This window comes from Saccostrea cucullata, unplaced genomic scaffold (assembly GCF_032062105.1).
Source record: "Saccostrea cucullata isolate Sc308-1 unplaced genomic scaffold, CSIRO_AGI_Scuc_v1 ctg31, whole genome shotgun sequence".
Lineage (NCBI taxonomy): Eukaryota > Metazoa > Mollusca > Bivalvia > Ostreida > Ostreidae > Saccostrea > Saccostrea cuccullata.
In genome coordinates, this window is record NW_026918875.1 from 1,322,283 (window position 1) to 1,335,564 (window position 13,282).

The 13,282-nt window shown below is 32.2% G+C and overlaps 1 protein-coding gene across 1 annotated transcript; it reads right to left on the minus strand.

Moving 5' to 3' along the window:
• Window positions 1-1,256: 1,256 nt before the first annotated feature.
• On the minus strand, window positions 1,257-8,959 carry LOC134274051 (dentin sialophosphoprotein-like). Its single transcript, XM_062756289.1, has 3 exons — window positions 8,873-8,959; window positions 8,536-8,606; window positions 1,257-4,421 (listed from the first exon to the last, which is right to left on the minus strand). Exons 2-3 carry the CDS (start codon window positions 8,594-8,596, stop codon window positions 1,363-1,365), a joined length of 3,120 nt encoding a protein of 1,039 aa, XP_062612273.1. The 5' UTR covers window positions 8,597-8,606; window positions 8,873-8,959; the 3' UTR covers window positions 1,257-1,362.
• Window positions 8,960-13,282: the final 4,323 nt, after the last annotated feature.

Sequence of the window (13,282 nt, forward strand, 5' to 3'; positions counted from 1 at the left end):
ATGAATCTATTTTGTCTGGCTTTTGTCACCTTCATTGTTTCCTCCCCGCTCGGATGATAGGGGTATGTGATGGGGGTTTCTGTCCGTGTGTCTAGGGTTAGCCACCCCCTAATCCATAACTTCTTGTATACCATTGATTGCAATGAAACTTTCACATTTTTTGTTTTACATATTGGCATTACTATTATGCATCTGCATTTATACAATTTCTATTGGATTTTCATAGCAAAACATGCCCTTCTTTCTGTAGTATTGCGGGTATCTATCTCTTTTCCATACCTCTGAATCAATAAATCAATGTTACCTGTTATCAAGACTTCTTATTTTGTGTGTCATAGAACAGATATTTGAGGTGTCCCTGTAAAAAGACTGATTGGTCGTTCTTGGTACGCTTTTGGCTATAGCCATCACTTATCTAGAAAGCCTCTTACACCACTGAACACAATTAAATGAAATTTTCAAAGAATTCGTTATCATATACATGTAATTCCATTTTGGTCTCCTATTTTACGCTTTCATTGGAAAGATATTTGGGGTTTTCCTGAAAAAAATTTTTTTTAAAAGACATTTTTTATTCATCTCTTGTATGCAACTGTATGCAACTCTTTTCATGCTACTGAATAAAATATATGAGACTTTAGCAGATTTTTTTTTTTGCAATACAGTGCCATCTTGCACATACGTTTTGATCATAAAGTGTTTTGGGTTATCCAAAGCAAAACAACTACTCTGTCTGTATTCTCGATAAAGAGGTATATATTTTATAAACACATTTCAGTGGAACAGAGACAGAATCTTATTTACAGACTGTATAGAAATGAACTCTAACATTATAATAGTATTGGGTATCTTTATTACGTGTAATCATGTCCAAAATTTTTGTAGTTTGTTTTTCTGGTTAAGTGCAGTAATAAATTCGTCTATTTTTAATTTTCTTTATATACAGCCTTGGAATGAATTGATATCAATTATAAAACATGCGGCAACTGCAAAATGACCCTCACACTAAGTATGCACATGATTACATAAGTTTACATGTTACATCGGCTAATTTTGAATATATATTAATTCCGGTACAATTCATAGAATTCATTTCTATTTCAAGCTTTATAAATTGTTTCCTTGTTTTCAATTAAAGATATTCATTTTTTATTCCTTTCTATTTCCACTAGATTGTTGAGACTTTTTAACTATAAATAAATACAAACAAATTCAAGTTTCCAAAAACAACAAATAAAATTTATTTATCTGTACTGAAATGAAAAAAAATATAGTAATGAAATAATAAATAACAATGAAAGCGAAACTAGAAAACTGTACAATTCCTGATTGATAAAACGCAGAGAAAGACAAGACAAATGTCTACTTTTTCTGTGAAAGCCACCTTTGGAAAAGTCTTAGAAATGTCTCAAGTTCATATCTAAGTTTATTATTTGCAGTCATCATTTTTGGCGGATGAACGGGTACCCTAACGTCATCATCATCATTTTCTTTAGAATTATCATCAACATTAAAGAGCACGACTGGTTTAATTTTATATTCTTTTTCCTTTGATGTATCATCTTTTTTATCATCCATTTTGTCATCATCTTTGTCAATAACTTCTTTAGAAGCGTCTTGATCTGATTTTTCTTGAGATTGATCATCTGTTTTTACACTATACTGGGTAACTTCTTTGGAGTTTTTGTCATCTTGTAATCCCAACATACTCAGTGTTAATTGTACTTCTGATGAATCATTGTCGTTTTCAGATGGTTCCACATCAACATTCTGACTTGTGTTATCATCAGTATTGTCATTAACAACCTCTTCACTGGTGTTGTCTACAAGTGGTTCACTTTCGGCCTCCTGACTTTTATTGTCATCTAATTGCTCTACATCTTGACTTGTATTATAATCAAAGGACTCAACATCAGTATCTTGGCTAGTGTTGTCGTCATTTGGTTCAGCATCTGCTTCTTGACTTTGATTGTCTTTTGGATAAGCATTCACTTCCTGACTTGTAACATCTTCTTTCTCATGATCAGCATCCTGACTTGTGTTGCTTTCTGGTTCAGCGTCGGCATCCTGACTTGTGTTGCTTTCTGGTTCAGCATCGGCATCCTGACTTGTGTTGCTTTCTGGTTCAGCGTCGGCATCCTGACTTGTGTTGCCTTCTGGATAAGAATCGGTATCCTGACTTGTGTTGCTATCTGGTTCAGCGTCGGCATCCTGACTTGTGTTGCTTTCTGGTTCAGCGTCGGCATCTTGACTTGTGTTGCCATCTGGATAAGAATCGGTATCCTGACTTGTGTTGCTATCTGGTTCAGCATCGGCATCCTGACTTACGTTGCTTTCTGGTTCAGCGTCGGCATCCTGACTTGTGTTGCCTTCTGGATAAGAATCGGTATCCTGACTTGTGTTGCTATCTGGTTCAGCATCGGCATCCTGACTTGTGTTGCTTTCTGGTTCAGCGTCGGCATCCTGACTTGTGTTGCCTTCTGGATAAGAATCGGTATCCTGACTTGTGTTGCTATCTGGTTCAGCGTCGGCATCCTGACTTGTGTTGCTTTCTGGTTCAGCGTCGGCATCTCGACTTGTGTTATCTTCTGGATAAGAATCGGTGTCTTGGCTTGTGTTTTCTTCTCTCTCAGTATCGTCATCCTGACTCGTGGCTTTCTCTGCGTAAGAATCTACATCGCCACTGGTGTTGTCTTCTGAATAAGCATCGACATCTTGACTTATGTCATCTGTTTTCTCAGTATCTCGACTTGTATTGTCGTTTTGTTTACTTTCGACCTCTTGACTCTTGTCATCATTTTCTGGCTCTGCCTCTACTGATGCATCTTCTACCTCAAATGTGTAGTCTTCATTGCTGTTTTGATCGTAAGTTTTTTCAGAACTGGCTTCATTCATACTGTAGTCAGATTTTTCATTAGATGATCGCTTTACTTCTTCACCAGATGCTGTGTCTTCTTCTTCAATTGAGTTTTCCTCTCTCGATTCTTCTGTCTTTGATGAATCTTCTCCGTTATCATCACTATCATCGTATTCTGCATCGTCGTAGTAGTTTTCGTCGTATGTCTCAGTTGAAGACTTATCGTCTTTGTTGTCAACTTTGCTGTTATCTTTATCAGATGATGTTTTATCCTCTGTAGACTTGTCTTGAAGGGCGTTACTTACACCACCACTATTTTCCTCAAAATTTGAGAGATTGTTATCCTCAAACGAATGATAATCGTCATTATATTCCGCTGATTTCTTTCCAGATCCGTCGTCTTCATCTCTGTTGTTTTCGTTGGAAACATTGTTGTCGGATTGTGAAGTATTTGTGTCGTCTACCGAATTACTGCTGTCCTCATCTGTAGAAGTGTTGGCTTCCTCTTTGATATAAACATTCTTTTCGTCTGAGACGTCGGCCTTTTCCTCTGAATCATCATCCTCCACATAATCTTTGAAAAAGTTTGCCAAGCTATTGTCGTCCTCCACTGAGTTATCTTTAGAATTGTTTTCATATTCAATTTTATCATCTTTCTCTTTTGATTGAGCTTCTTGTATTTCCCGACTTATCACCTCATTGAGATTGTGGATTTTTCTGGTGTAAGCATCTTTCTCACCACTGTCATTATTAATGTCATCGTTATCACCATTTTTGACACGTGTTAATCCCATTATTAAAAATTTTATAAAATCATCCTTATTAAGATACTTGGCAATATTTCTACGCCTAGCTGCAAATTCTGACATTTTAATGACGTCATTTTTGCGGGGATCGACCATAACTCGGCGCCCTGTATCGGCAGGTGCTGCTTTCTGTTGGAAAAATCTCTTTTTCATGAACTCTTCGTGTTTTTTCATTAACCCTCCCATAATTTTCTCTTTGTAAATATCAACGTTATCGTCCAGATCATCCCAGTCATCGTGAATACCACTTTTATCATCGTCGTCGTCCTCGCTATCCGTCTGGGGAATGTTCTCTGACAACTGAAATCCTAGAGGCAATGGAGGAGCGAATTGACTACTTGGTCGAGATCCACTTTTTGGTTGGTAGGTGGACGTTTTTCTGGGTGTTTTGGTTTTGCCCGATGCAGTTATATCAACTCCAAGAGCCGCAGCGTTTGGCAGAACTGTGTTTGGTTTCCAGATGACTCTTCGTTGGAGTTGCTGAGGTCTCCTATAAGTAGGGACCAGATTTACGCTTTTCTGGAATTCTCGGAGCAAGGGAGCAATTACAGTTGGAGAAATATGGCGACGGAGATTGTATTTAGGATTTTTGGAATTCACCTGTCCTTTGGATTGCTTGATCTGGACTGAATAGGGAAGTGTTTTGGGGGCAACTTTTGGAGGGCTTGAAATTTTAGCCCCTAATGCAGCCTTGTTCAATAATGACACAAGCTGATTCCATTTTGCACTTTGATCAGCTGGCTTTCCTGCTGGTAATCCTGAAATAATGATAAATAGATAAGATTGTGTGCAAGTATAATATATTTTTCTATTTATATGTATGAACATGTAATGAAATATTGTGAAAACAAACAAAGAGTAAGTAGGTTCAACAGTCAAATGCAAACACCGACCACTAAAACATCAGAGCTGGGTGGGAGCAGGAGCCTTGGTGGAAGTTCGCAATTCTAATCTGTTCGTTTTGAAAATGTTTATTGGAAGTACACTGTTTATATTTTTTGGCCTGGGGAGGGGTATTGGATTTGCTTTATTTTTAAAAATTATCTTTCCTTTAATTTCCTGAATCTTACGTAAAGAAATATAACCAGTTAAAATAATTTATATCGACATTTCACCTCTACAGCATTTTCTAGTAATCATTTGTGGTTTTGTTTTTATGAAAGATGAAAAGACAATTGGAACTAGATGATTAATTAGACAGTAAATGGGTGTGATTAATATTTTAAAAAGCTAAATCACAATGTTTCATCTGTATAGTGATCATTGCTGATAATTGATCAATTCATAAAATGTGGTGAGGTATTTTACACTGATGGATTGTACACCTTATATTTATAATTTGATCTTTTTATAAACGCTGTCACAGAAAAGATGACAGATATGTGAAGATAAGAATTGATGTCGTATATATCATTCTAATTATCGTATACGCGTATATTCTGCAAAGGTATAAACGGTGCTTAATTTACAGTATGAATTCTGATATTATTTCAAAATCGAATGTAATTTCTGGATATCATCTTATTGACTTTGTGAGCCAATTAAATAATATATTATATTCTCATCTAGTAAGATGCAATTGTGACATTTTTATATATGTCTAACGGAGATTCACACCATTCTGATTCTTGGATACATAAACTGTAAGAAAATTAAGATAATACGTATGTATTAAGCAAATAAAGAATAATAATAACGGAGAGTCACAATGACTCATTCGTAAATATTGCAAGAACTGTCAAGAAAATATGAAAATTTGAATTGTTAATCGAATCTGCTTTTAATTAGTTTCGATAATTAAAACATTTGTAAGGTCATGACCACTTTCATTAATAATTAGATTCGTCCTGCAATCTATAAATTAAATTCATTGTGCTAATCCCTGATTGGAACTACTGTCGCACATATAAGTGATTGGGATCAATAAAGTTAAAGGAAAAATGCTTAAATTAATGAAATAGTACATAAATATGCATTAATTTGCATGCTTATGTTTTCATGTGATTATTGCTGTCAATTAATTTTTGAATTATTGAACAGCTGATTGTGGCCTTAAAAAAGAACCCACCCTGAAAATTTACTTAATTTACTTAATTAATTAAAAATTAATACGCTGTAGTAGTTTTGTTCCAAGTGTTAGTGGCTTCGGAGGGTTTCCTCCCAAGTATACATTATTGAAACAAATAGTACATGTTATAAAAGAAGGAGCAATATTTTCTATCGGACCTTTAAATATAAAGGTTTTAGTAAATTTCTAATATTAAGATTATATTTATCTACCATTCCAATAAATTTACATGTTTAAACTTACATCATCGTTTTATTATTTCCTCAAAAATTGATACTTAATTTTACCAATCAGTTATCTAGATAATCCATAAATTTCCCATGAAAAGGGGGATAGACAGGAATGAAATATGGAGATAGGGAATAGTAATCAAGCTCTTATTTCAATTAAAATAATATGAATGGGGTGCAGAACAAACAATGACATCTAAAACATTAGAGGTGGGATCACGTGCCATGGAAAAGTAAGCCTACCCTGTCCACCGGTCGCGCCAACTGCGTGCAAGAAACATTTCTAATCATTTCAAGACTTTGAAACTGTTAACAATAGATTCTTTAGCTGGAATATTGGATTTCATAATAATGCAATCCAAGTAGTTTCCACGTCGCATTTCAAAAAGCAAAATTGGGTATCTTCATCATATATTTTTTCTTAATGGCATCCCTTGACGTTTTTATATTTACAAGGCAGGTTTACTAAATATTATACATAACAAACTCAAATTGATGTACAACAAACTAGGCTTAACATTTTCATTAATTTTTTGTTGACAATTAATGTTAATTAAAATAAATGTCAGAGGATTGTGTTAATTTTAATCAGACGTATATGATAAATATTAATTTAAGTCTCTGTACAATGGAACTGACTGCATGATTTGTTAGAAACATGTCAAAGTGGTAAATTTTCTCAATAAGTGTGCATTGTGAAGTTTTGAGTATGATTCTGCTAAAAATTAGATGTTCATAACCGACTCAGCAATCATAAAATTCATTCTTCACATTCTCGTTTTAAAAAACATTAACGTCATGTAATTAATGCTAATCCAACTTCAAGTCTAGACCCCACATTTTAAAACAAAGAAATCATAAAGGATATTCAAATCATACTAAGTAAATGGTTGATCCATAAAGTAGTTCTGAAATATCAAATGTTAGATAACAGACAATGAAGCAGCCATTTCTGATTAAATATCAAGTGAGTTTTGTTCATTATGATAAATACAGTAGCTGCATTAAAAATCACCACCACGGCCACTGACGATAAAACATTTACTGATGTTTTATTGCAAAGTGTAAATTAACCCTGTTAACCGCATGGTGAAGATGAAAAATGTTTCAGAATGTTAAAGATTATAAAGAGAGAGGTAGTGGTTTCTTAATTGGTAAATTATTTAATATATATGTAAAGAACCTAGCAAAATAAAATGAAGGAATTGCTTAGGGTATCAATTGAATAATTTCAGTGTATATATACATTTAGGGTTTTATTACTGAGCATAAAATTTTGACAAACAATATCTTTCTGCAGAAAATACTATCAAAGGTAGGGATTACAAATCTATGCTAAAATGCATTTGCGGTTTCTGATTGAAATCCAAATGATAAAAAATCTTAAATATCAGTTTTGTCAGTGAGGGTGACACATTAATAACTCAGGCGAATCATAATAAGTACTGGCATTCAAATATATTGCTTGTGAAGTGGCCCTTGTATAATTTTACTGAAAATGTTTTACTGAAAGCTATTAAGTTTTTTTTCGTCCAAAATTGTTTATTTAAAATGTAGAAGCATATTTAGCAATATTTTTTGTTGTACAGTTAAAAAAAAAATTACTGTCTAATAATACATACTGTAAAAGATAGTTGAAAACCATCAGTAGTACCATCAGTATAAAAACCTGTTTAAAATATATTTGATCCAATGTGCACTCCTATTTGGTGTTTGCCTGCGACTGTTAATACGAAAAATTTCAATGCTTATGAAATTATTACATGTTATATCGATTTCAAAATAAAACATCATCAATAAAAAAGTACTGATCCAAAGCAAATTTGTATGAGTTTCATTTTTTAAATTTAACTTGTCCAACCATGGCAATTTTCTGGCGACACTTGTCTAAGTTCTCTATCCTATGACTCTGCAAATAATCCTGCAGGATTTTTGCTAATTACTTAACAGTTCAAACCCGTTTATAAATATTTTATCTTTGTTGAGCTTTTGAATGGACTTGGTGGAGCCATGTTCCTCTCACAGAGTGTTACATTAAAAGTAATGGTTTTAAATTCTTCCTCCAGGAAACTTGCAAACGCTTAAATTTAAGGATGGCGGACTTCATCAAATTCCAACAACCACCTTGTGCATTGAGTAGGTTTAAGTTGCAATGGACAGCTGTTATATCTAGTACATAAGTTTATAGTTAAAGTTTATCAACGGTACATGTTGTCAAGTGATGCTTTAAATGATTGTTATTTCCTTGATTCGCGAAACTATCAATTATATAATTATCGAGGCTTATATATTGCTGATTGATAGATGACTATGTTTTGCGAAATTTTGAAGTACAAATATTTATCAACTCTTACCATTATTAGCAACTTAATTAAAATAATAACGTATTACTTGGCTCCTGATATTTCCTCAACAATAAACATTCTAATAATGAAACTTTATCTATCGATGCACTTAAAAGTTGTTTCACTGTAGTTTAGTCCATCGCAATGTCCATAAATAATCCATGAATTGCTTTGTCACACAAAAGAAAGTTTATAAACAAGTTTCGAAGAGAAAAGTTAAAAATGTTACCTTCTACTTGAGGGTGTTGACCAATTGCCACTAGGACAACAACGGCAAATACGGCAATCATCTTGTAAACGCTGAAAATTTCAGAGAGAATATGTTAAATTATTTTAATGGTCAAATGCGGGCAGCTTTTAGCTGTTGATAAAAAAGTAAATAAAATTAGAATCAGAAAAGTGAAACCACAAAACAACATTTGAAAATTAAAAACATTGTTAAATCTGAAGACATTGTATAGTATTTGCATTATAAGTGGACCTATGGTACCATTGTCTTAATGCTAGCTTGGTAAACATTTTTTAAGATAATGTATAAATACTGCAGATGTAAAAATAAAACTTACAAACGCTCATACGCCGTTGTCTTCAATCATCTGGTGATAAAAAGTAAATCTCTTAGTTATAACATCTATCTTTGAATTTTAATTAACATTTTGAGGTTCCGACAGGGGTCTGAGGTATTATTTTATAAATCTCTCTACCGAATGACATTTTAATAATGACTTGAATTATTACAGCAAGTTGCCTTATGCATATTAGGTGATCGTAGCATGTTTTACCTATAATTATTATGAGATGACGAAATTATTTCTGAATTAGTATTCCGAATGCATCCAATTGATTGCGAATGTATCAATAAGATGATTTTTAAGGAAGACAGGTATCCTTTTATTATATTTATTAGAGAAGCAATCAAGAATATATTTGTTAATCATACATCATAATAAGATTTGCTTATATAGATGGCATTATAAGAAACAGACTATATGTAAAACCAAATGATTTGTCAAATGATATTATGCACAACTTTTGTGATGAAAACTAAGACAATTTAAAAATTGATAAAATTCTAAGAATTGTTTTTAAAGTGATCAACAAAAAGCATACTGTAATTTTAGAATTTGAAGTGCGACTTAATATTATTAAGTTTTGATTTTTTTTTCTCTTCAGAAGGCATCCTTTTTGATTTTTATATGTTCTTGCAAAGAAATGTATCTTCACATATAATTTTTTTTTCCCTCTTTTTGAAAGGGGGTTGTATTTGAAGGGCCTTGCTTAACTCTTAGGAAGCATACTTTTTTAGGGATATAGAATAAAAATTGAGGACTTGGATATATTTGCATTGACCACTCTTTACACTGAAAAATTCCTTTAAAGATGTATTTGTGGCAAATGAAATCAAATGTTATATTTTCAGAGATAAATATATTTTCATAAAGAATAAATCTTCTAAAGAATAAGTTATCTATGGGTAATAAAAAAAAAAGATTTGAGAAAAGGAACATTTCTTCTCCGTTGAAAAGTCCCTTTTTGTGTGATTATTTGTGCAAGAAAAGGTAAATTTTAGCTTTTTCAATACTTGTGGTACAACGAAGAACAAGAACAACGGTAACATATGGAACATCTTAAAAAACTAAAAATCTTGGTTAAAACAGTCTTAATTAATTATATTTATAGTCTTAAACTTTTTTTGCCAAGTATATTTTTAGTTTCTACATACATAGCTTAATTAAAATTCAAATCAAAAAATGGGGGTTAATACGCTTCTTTTAGCGCTACAGTACATTTAAAATGACCTTCATGCACTGAAATTTGTGTCTTAATTAAAAATTAGATTTTTGACGTTTTCCTTCTAATATTTGTATCCAATGAAAGCATGAAACAAAATGAACTCTAAGTTTATTTTAAAAAAGACACTTAAAAATCGTGACTAAGAAAAAGTTTCAAATTGCTTCGCATAATCAATTATTTGACCTTTCTGCACTAATAACATGTTATTTTTCCGGCATTGAAAATATAATAAGCAAGAAAATTATTTTAAAGTCTTAAACTTTTTCTGATTTTAAGCACATAGGTCAAAGTTATCTTGAATATTTAGAAAAGAACATCAAAAGTGGGGGTATATGATGTTAATTTTCAGATATTACTAAAAAAGTGTGAATTTTACGTTAAAATTGGCTAAATTTTTTCCCGGATTTTCAGAAGATATTTACTATATTTGTCACACTTTGCTGATAGAATTCATAAGAAATAATCTAATCGGTATTTCAGAACCATCATAACATATTTCACTGCAAAAAACAGCTTTGTTTGCAACCAGCATGGAAAAATAGGCATTTAAAATTAACAGTACTGTTATAGTTCAAATGGAAAAAAACTGACCATTTTCGTCTAAAAAACCTTCCGCCACAAAATATAGTCCATAGCTTAATTCTACTGGAATGAATTTTAATCGCGTTTTTTTCATTGAATATAGTTTAATTTGTATTGTAGAATTCGGTTTTATTGTTATAACCTAAAAATGATGCTTAATTTTATAAATAATGGACTTGCGCGAAATACGCTCAAAATATCAGGATCGAACGTCCTTAAAACAGTCTTGACTAATTATTATAAAAAGTGGTCTGTGGAGTTTTTCATACTACTTGTAATTGAATTGTCGACGGATTTTCCCGTTATTTTCCGATCATGACAAGGAGTACGCGGGGAGTGTGACCGGTCGGCAGGGAATGCTCACTCCTCCATGGCGCCGGCCTGATCCCACCTCTGATGTTTTGGAGGTCCGTGTTTGCTCTGCTCCAAGATTGGTTTTGTTTAATGAACTTCTGAGCTTGAATACTGTTCGTTATCGCCATACCTTTCGTTGTAATACTGCGGAATCACGTATTTTTCTGTGAATTTAATTTGCAAAGTGTAATCATGGTATGAGGAGATCCATAAATTCATGTCCTCCATGAAATTCTTAAACTACAGCGTCAGTTTCTACTTTTACTCCATAATAAATTCCCACAAAATAATATTATTGCCTAAACTACGAAATGAAGCATCTTAGCAGTATTTTAATAATCAGTCAAAGTATTTTGCAAAGTTAGCAAAAGTGAAAAAATAAATTAAAAAAGATTATATCTAGACTATATAAGTAAGACTTATTCACGACTTTTATAAATACTATAATTTCTCTTTTTTGTAATCTGTGATAACTCGTATTTACTAGTATATCAGAACTACTGAAAATTCTAAATCTTAGCAAATACCTATATTTCTCAAGGCTATTCATGTGGAAACAAAATGAATATTAAAAAGAATACCCCGGTTCTTTTTTTTTAAGTAATGATCATTAAAATGAATTAAGTGGTTCATTTAAATGCATTAATCTATAAAAAAAAGAATATATCTACAAACAATATAAATCTGTGAACAGGGCATAAATTCGGACTTTCAGAAATTCCATAGACTGGGTGCCTACTAGGATTAAACATCCCCTGTTGACCGGTGACATCCTGAAATCAGATCACGACCAACTGGACATTGATGTATCTACAAGGATTGCGATGTCGTGTCTTATCTCCTTATGCCATAAACATTGTATCCTGTAGTGCAAAATTGTCAATCAAACAAGGTTTTCTACAAGTATTCTTCTAAATTAATGGACAATAATGATCAGAATTAATTATAACTGGCATTATCATATTACACAAATATTAAGAAAAGACTAATGGCTTTTAAAAATAAGCCCAAAATATTGATTATATATTTGAAATAGATTACTGAGTATTTCATTGATGAAAAATAGACTAAGGAAAAATTCAAACACTCTAAAAATTGGACAGTTTTAAATATGATATTATTTTTATTTTAATTCTTTTTATTTGTTATTGTTTGTATGATTAGAAGAATGTTTCTTTCCAGTCCATTATCTTTGTTAATATGTGTAGCATGACAAGAAATTGTTTAAAGCTCTCTTTTTTTAATGAAAAGAACAGATTAAGCACACTTCATCGCAAACATGCATCTATATGCATTAACATTCTCAGCTACCAAACTACCATGCGTTCAGGTTTAAACTGAACAAGGTTTGTGAATGTTGCAGTCAATTAAATATCGAGCTTCAGGAGAGGTTGTTTATAACCAGAGTGTATGTCTGACATATTTTATTGGTCTTTGTATTCAATTGTACTATAAAAGTACATTTAGGTGAAATATGGAGATAACTTACAGTATACAAGCTCGAAGTCCATTAAAAAAATTAAACCGGGAGCAGATGGAACTCTAATCTACAAATTCATCATAGGTAGCATCAGATGCATCTGCCTTTAAAACAACAGATAACTAAAGTATAAAATTTTAATGTAGAATCCTGATTGTTCATTATACTATAAATAAATAGGTGGAGTAAATAGTGAAATATTGCCGACTTTGACGAGAAATTTATAAAATAATTGTAAAAGTAACAATATAGCAAAAAAGTAAATTCGGGAATTCATTACATAAATGCATGCAATGAAAAGTTCTTTTTATAATAGTGTACCATATATTTCGGAATGTATTTGATGTCCAAAGTCAAAACTGAATTCTTGAGGCTGTGCCAAAGGATAAAAAAGTGTGTTTTGTTTTGTTTTCTTTTCTTTTTCTTTTTGTCTCTTTGTGAAGAAGAGAATACTCAGTACTACATCTAGACGGTAACCGTTTTACAATTCCTATTCAATTTCTTGTCGTTGATAGAGTTATTTTTCCAAGTTCTGAATCTGCAAATTTGTGGTCAGATGTTAATGGGACCAGTTCCTTATGATCAATTTCACAAAGAGTTGTGATAATTATCCTTCCATCTGAATGTGACATTTCACAACTTAATAAGTATTTTAAGGAAAAATTATGTAAGGTTGAACTTCATCCAGTCGCAAGATATTGGCACATTCTCAGTAAATAAACAACCAAGGAATAATAGCCACTTGAAATGATATGGAAATCAAAAC